Source organism: Aptenodytes forsteri, unplaced genomic scaffold, assembly GCF_000699145.1.
Source record: "Aptenodytes forsteri isolate BGI_AS27 unplaced genomic scaffold, ASM69914v1 Scaffold2, whole genome shotgun sequence".
In the NCBI taxonomy this organism is placed as follows: domain Eukaryota; kingdom Metazoa; phylum Chordata; class Aves; order Sphenisciformes; family Spheniscidae; genus Aptenodytes; species Aptenodytes forsteri.
In genome coordinates, this window is record NW_008795695.1 from 8,338,274 (window position 1) to 8,345,773 (window position 7,500).

At 45.3% G+C, this 7,500-nt stretch overlaps 1 protein-coding gene across 1 annotated transcript; it reads left to right on the forward strand.

The window, feature by feature from the left end:
- Nucleotides 1-5,183: 5,183 nt before the first annotated feature.
- KCNE2 (potassium voltage-gated channel subfamily E regulatory subunit 2) lies at nt 5,184-5,561 on the forward strand. Its single transcript, XM_009282962.1, has one exon. It carries the CDS (start codon nt 5,184-5,186, stop codon nt 5,559-5,561), a length of 378 nt encoding a protein of 125 aa, XP_009281237.1.
- Nucleotides 5,562-7,500: the final 1,939 nt, after the last annotated feature.

The window sequence follows — 7,500 nt, forward strand, 5'->3', positions numbered from 1 at the left end:
TTAATTACCAACACTGTTATGAGAAACCAGAATGAGCTGGAAAATGTCCCGAGATGTAGTAAAAATTGGGTTATAAAGAAAAATCAACATAAAGAAACAGTTCAAACTTAATTAATAGATGTAATCTTGAGTAATCTTAAGAGGAAAGGTTTCAGCAGTCACAGTTAAAGCCAAACTATAGAACCCCAGTGGCCTCGGTAGGTCTTTTTGTTTTACAGGGTGATCGACCGACAGACAACAACCTGAAAAGCAGCAGCCAGACTCAGGGACAGAACTGTTGATTTCACTAATGTTCTTTGAAGCAACTGTGTAAATACCAGAAGGAATCTAGGAGGGCTATCAAGAAAGTAAAAAGCTTAAAGCAGTGGGGAAACTAATTAAATGCTATCAGCACTCTAAGTATCAGTAGTTAGCAGTATAGCATATCAGTAGTTAAAGGCTGAGAAGATTGTGGGTTAAGTCTGTGTATACAAAGGTTTGAGGTCTGAAAGGCACAGCGAATAGTACAATATTATGATTTAACCAGAACAGAAGAAGTACCAAAGGAAAATTACATAGGTACGGATGAGAGGATACTCATACCTCTCCAATAACCACACTTAACAGCTATATCCTTTTGTTTCTAAGAATTAACCCTATAAAATTCATGATCCTAAGTAATGAACCCTATAATTCATGAATTATGTACGGTTAATTTCCTTACTTAGGAAAAGGAAGGAAAAAGAAGGTGGCAAAAGCTGTGTATAAATATATCAGCTGCTGATTTAAAATAAAGTGCAAAGTTTGCCTGTTTATTGTAGAGAATATGGGGAAACAACTGATGGAGGGTTGGAAAAAAGTGACCGAGTATACTGGAAGCTCCTATGAAGGGAAATGTCTGGGGAACAAAGATCACTATTAATAACAATCTTCTGTTAATCTTACCTTCTACAGGAAACACAGAAAATTGAGCACCCCATTCCAGCCCTATAGATAGATCTATGTATGTTATGTGTATGCATGCTTGTGTTTATTTATGAGTATCCCTTTATGCATTTACAATAGATACTGCAAAATGTCGGGAGAGGTGAATTGCTAATGAACTCACGTAAACCCTCCTATGAGATCTGGGTCTAATCACAAGATCCTCAGTATGTCTGCTACCTTCTTCACCATCTCACCAGTAAGACTAACAAGGGATTTGTAAAACAGTCAACAATGAATACATTGCTAAACAGTCACAGAAGGGTTATCAATCATGAAGGTTATGCACAATCGAATATCATTCAGTTCTGAGCCTACTGTACATCTAAAAAGAAGATGTTTTCCTCGAATGGTGCCTTCAAGACCACAGGGCTGCTGCATGTGAAAATACACCCAATTGTAATGTTGTGTATACTAATTGTTAAATACTGTGCATGTTTACATGTGGTGTACCTCCTGCTGATGACAACACCCTGTCATGGGATGGACCCACCTGCTCCACAACACCTGGGAGGCAAGAGCAGATGTTGCCACAGCACTGCCTCATCAGTGAATAGTCAGTCACTGCGATGGAGCTGGCAGATGGGTGTAAAAGCACTAATCTCCTTAGTTCTTATATAAAGCCCAGCATCCAGATCTGCTATGGGTTGTCATTTACCCTATCTTGCCCATGACAGTGGTCCAGCTAGTTCTGGAGTCCACACATCTGGTCCATCTCTCTCCAATCTGGCTACAAGGATATTATGAGAGACCATGCTGAAACCTTGCTAAAGCGAAGGTAAGCCACCACTACCACTCTGCCTTCATCCACTGAAACAGTCCTCCCGTCATCTCGCAATAGAAAGCAATCAGCTTGATCAGGCACAATTTGCCTTTGGTAAATCTAAGCTGGCTGTTTCCAATCACCTTTTGTTCTTCACGTGCCTGATGATGGCTTCCAGAAGGATTTGTCCCTTAATAGTCACATCGTTTGAGGTGTGGTTGATCACCCTTGCCCTTCTCAAGGATGAGCAAGACACTTGCACTTTTCCAGTCACCAGAGACTTCCTGATTGCCACGACCTAGCCATTCTTGGGGTAGAGACAGGAGGCTCAACCAGCCATTCCTACCTCTCTCCATTGAGATCAGGAACATTTTGCTTAATACTAGTCTCCCAAATGGAGAGTCACTTTTCCTGCCCAGGACATTTGGCTGCCCCTCCTTCTTTTTAACCAGTCCCACACTGTCTGTCCTTGATCACCACGTTGCTTTGGAGATTAAGCAAACCCTGAGCAAGTGTGACCTTCAGGGGGACACGCAGCAGAATGGGATTATTCAAGGACTCTTCTGGTGTGGTTGAGAACAGAGTTGGCAGTTAAATTTCATGTCTGCTTGACAACATATGCATCTTTTATATATGTAGGTATGCCTGTGTGCCTGTGTGAGTGTATGCCTGCAAGCATTGCCCAAACAGGACTGGCCAGGAACAGATGGTAGAAGAGGTTGCTTGAAGGAGTGGTAAGTCCTTTCACCTGGTTATTGGCAGCCCGGGGCAGCAGTTCCCAAGCTACTCTGCTTGGGAACCTCCAGGGCTATGGCTCCTCTCTCATTTCCACAGCCAGGCTTACAGCCCTGCTTTTGGGTGCTCCTCTAACAGCATGCTGGTGGCTCCAAGTGACTTTATGCAGCCAGGACCAACCAGGGCGCGTCTCTGGCTGCGCAGTGCAGGAGGCTGGACTTGCAGTGGTCCCTCCGGCTTACGGGTTTCATCAGACAGAAGCAGCTTGCCAGCCACCTCAACTTCGAGGGGCCGAGCTGAGGGCACATGGGAAACTGGCAGAGAGAAGCAGGGGATCAGAGAGGAAATGCTGCCAGCAGCTCGCCCCCGTGCTGGGAGGTGTTCATGCACAGAAAATCATCCAAAAGAAGTGATAGCAGTAACCATGACAATGTCAGCAGCATGGCACTAGCAGGGGTTCCTCGGGGATTAACACCTTTCTGTACCAAGAGTGTATCTCCCTTTTTCTGATGTGCGCTATTGATTCAGTCGTAGTCCATGTTTGCTTTATCAAACATGGACTTAACCATGCTTTAAGGTAGCCCTGGGTAGGTAGCAGGGCTACCTGAGAAATTGCTTTCTCTGCAAATTGCTTAGGCAGGACTACCTGTAAAATGAAAATATTTTTTACAGAAAGTCTGTCCCAGCCCATGTGCTTGTGGAGCACTTTGCACCACAATCCCACCCTAATCGCCCTCCCTTGGATGTCCCCATCGTAGCCAGGAACCGCTACTGACTAAAACCGAAGTTGTCTCATTTCACTGAGCACACTGCTATTTTCTAAGGTGTGACTCAGAGCCTTTCAGTTAGGTGTCAGCATGTGCTATTTGCTAGAAATAAAATCAACATTAATTGATTCTGCTTATTTTTTTTGTAAGTTTTTGTCTTTTCCCGCTCCAGGTCACGAGTGAGGTGCGCACAGAGCAGAGCTCAGAGAGACCGGTCTTGGCTGTGTCCGAGGACCTGCTTCTCACAGCAAGGGCTTCACGGGGGGGTTGGTCACTAACAAGCGTGATCCTGGTGGAAGAAGAAGAAAGGCAAACCGTGTGGGGAATCCAGGAGAAAGGGAGAGAAAGGCTGAGCTTGTGGCAAAGGACAGGGGAAACATGAAACGCAGGAAGGAGAAAGAACAGAGAAAGAGACAGAAGACACATATCGCCGACCTCCCAGGGGAAGCGAAGGAGCAGAAAATTCTTCCTTTTGGGTGCTAAGCAGCCTGGCAGGCCTTTCACACTGCCTGCTCAGTGCTCAGCCTCTCGTGCCCATATCAGCCACGGGAATTATTATTAATATTATTATTATTATCATCATTATTTTGTAGAGCCCATCTTTACTCTTTTTCTGTCTGGGTCAACAAAGATCAAGTTGCACCAATGTTTACCCCTAGAAAGCACAACAGTGCTCTTTTACAATATATGAAATTGCAGCAATAACCATAAAGAGTAGTACTCAGCATCTGACAGGATGACTGATGTAAGCTGTCAGCCAATATTTGACTTTCCAGGTGAGATTAGATTTAGCATTAAATTTAATATAAACATAAAGCGTGCAGTACAAGGCACTTATTTAACAGACAATTGCTTAAAGCCTTGTGCAGGCTGGAGGCTACTTAAAGTTTAAGATATCTCTGCTCCTTTCAAGAGCATCATCATATTATCCAGCGGAGTTTTAAAATCCTGATTTTTACTGTGAATCTTATTAGAGAAGGACACAGAAAGGTAAGTTTCTGTTGGTAATTCTTTATTTCCTATTGAAAAAGCGTAGCAAGTTTTCTTCTGGATCAAAGCAAAAGCAGAGAGATTTTACACACAAAAAAAATTCCAAGGCAGTTTGTATTTGGATTTTCTTATAGCTTGCTTACTTTCATTAGATTACCTTTATCCCCTGTGTTTGAATGTGTGTGAGTGTATAATTGCAGGGCGACCTACATGCACGCGTAGCTGCGTCCTTCTGTGTGTGTCTGCCTGTTCTGTGCACGCTGATATCACAAGGCTAGTCCAACAAGCAGAGGAAGGCAGATTGCTGAATTCAAGTTGGAAAGACACCGCAATTTCTTATTAGTGATGAAAATTCAGCACCCCTTACCATAGGCTGCAGTAAGCTCATCATTGCTTGAAGACTGCGCTGAGATCGAGTGACTTTTTGTGGAAGCTTTGCCACATGTTGTGGGGCTTGGTCGGCCTGAAGCATTGAAGGAGTGCATATAGGAGCACCAGACTGAAATCCTGTACCAGACCCTTTGCTTTTTGCAGGCTGGCAAGCTGCAATGCAGTCACACCTTCCTCTTTATGTAGGAAAGGCAGAAAAGGGCAGTGGCTTTTCTCAGAGCTTCTTGAGAGCTACTGCCTCAGTAGGGAAGGCAGTGTGCCTTGACCCCTGTAACATAGGTCATGAGGGCCCAGGCTCACTGGATTTCACCAAAGCGTATTTGGTTTCCCACAGACCAAAAGTGACCTAGGTGAGGAGAGGAGTAAGACCTCCTTGGGTCTCTGAACATATTGAACCACTCAGAGATGGGGATTCTCAGCTGGTCTAAAGTTGGTACTACATTTTCATCGGCAAGTGGCAGGTGTTATTATTTAATTGTCACAATGCGGACCAAAGAAACCAATGTAACTGTTTTAGTATAGATATTTGATTAAACTAAGTATCATGTTGTCTTTAGTAACTGTAACTTGCAAGGATGGCTGAAATGCGAAACTTCACTTGGGCGGTGGAAGATATTTTCAAGGAAACCTTTCTCACTTACATGAACAGCTGGAGGAAAAACATGACGGAAGCGGCGGATAAATTGCAAGCCAAGGTTGATGCCGAAAACTTTGACTATGTTATCCTTTATTTGATGGTGATGATTGGGATGTTCTCCTTCATTATTGTGGCGATCTTGGTGAGTACTGTGAAATCAAAGAGGCGAGAGCACTCCAATGACCCCTATCATCAGTACATCGTTGAGGACTGGGGCGAGAAGTATAAAAATCAGGTTCTGAATCGAGAAGACCTCAAGTGTGTGATCCATGAAAACTTGGGTGCAAAGGACAAAACAAGCCCTGGATCACCCTGACTTTTTGGAAACGTCAGCAATGAAGAAATCATAAAGCCACATGTAGGGAACTCACTGGAATTACAAATAGCTGTGAAACTGTTCATTAAATTAACAGACAGGTCAATGCGGAATGGAGTGCTGAGGAAATCAGCATTACTGTTTCCCATGAGGACTTTGGCACAGCTGCTCGGGGAACACCCAAGAAAAATGCATGATTGTGCTTTGCTTTGATATTCTGCTCTTCAGGAAAATAAAACCAAGAGAATGAATAACTTGACATTTTTTTTAGCATTTTTTAAATCCAGAAGCAGATCTGGATGTTCCCACCTCAGAATAACTGTGAATTAGTGGTCAAAAGTGCTGATTTAGATCCAAACTGTATGACTTAAGCCCATCTTAAAAATAACTTGAAAATGTACAGTAAAATATCAAAATCTCCATCTATTGAGTGAACAATGTGTTTGGTATGAATCATAGGAGGTAACCTATACCTACACACATTCATTCCAAACTGTTTTTTTAATGATCTGGATCCCATTTTTATTTCATTATTCACTGGCAGCAAAGATTGACTCATGGCCTTCTGACAAAGCCTGTTTCATAGCAGAAGAGCTGCTAAACTAGCAGTCTCATCTAGGAGCATGTCCTGGTTGTCCAGGGCAGCTTCCAGAGGTTCATCATCTGTCCTCAAGTCCATAGCTGGCAAAGCTGTCTCTGCTGCTGCTCCTTGGTTCTGCAGAGCAATCTGTCTACCTGGGATGCAAGCTGGGTGATGGAGGCGCTGGTTACATCCCATCAGCCAGGGCTCAGTGTAAACCACTGAGATCCTGCCTTGTGGCTTTCAGAGGAGGGATTTCTACAACCGGCTATCAAGGCTGTCCCAGTGCTATGCTTCCTTAGGGTTTCCCATGTTGGGTACTGGTTTCCACTGGCTGGGAAATGGGTTTTCAAGATGGTTTATCTTCTCCTGTGCTGCTGAAGTATCACAATGCTGGCTCTCAGGGAACGATTAGAAGCAGAACCGGTGACACTTCTATTATTAAAACGTGCTTGCTTTTGTAAGACTCTGGGCTTAGCTCCTATTCATGTTGCCAGACTTAAATCGCTTAAGCTAAAAGTTCCCATGCTGGCTATCGTGTGGGCTTGTTTCTTTTTAGAAAGTTTTGGCTGAAACACTTCAGCCATGTCTGACGCTGCATTTCCGGTAATTTTGTTTTGCTTGTGTTAAAAAGAAATGAAAAAGAAAAGGGCTTCTTTTGTTGGGAAGCTTTGGCTTGTTTTGTAGACTGGTCCTGAGATGCGGCACAGCAGCTGCTGTCATGCCCCAGATGTGCCTTTTGCTGGCATAGTAATAAGCCTTTGAATAATCTCAGTCCATGTGTGCTGGGGAAGGCTTGTCAGGTCCCAGCACTGCCATCTGGTGAGCCTCTCCCCACCCAGCATGCCCCCTTTCCCCCCACCTCCCCGGGTGGCCTGTGGGTGTCTGCCAGCTCCCCCGCTCCTGTCATGGGTGTGCTCCACACCCAGGCTGTGGGACTTTCCTTACCCTCGGGGCCCGCAGGCTGGTACAGCGCAGATAATGTGCTGCACCGAGTGGGTGGAGGCCACCGGGGCCCGGCGCTATGGCCATGCTACGGTCACGGAGAGGCCCTTTTGGCAAGTGCCGGTCGGAGGAGCCCCCCTGCAGAAGTTGCCCAGGTGCACCCGAGCAGCTCTCCCGGTGGCTAGCAGATGGCTGTGAGGCTGCACAGCGAAGCTGAGGACGGGGACCTGCACTGCTTTGCCCTCAGACCTACACCTCTGGGACGTGTGGGAATTGCTTTACCTCAAAACTATTATTTTTTTGGAAGAAACAGGGGGCTACTTTCTGCTCCGGCCGCAGGCAGCGGCCGGGGCACGGCGCGTTTGCGAGAGAGGTGCCCGGGGCAAGGGGAGGCAGGGGGACGCGGCCGCTCTA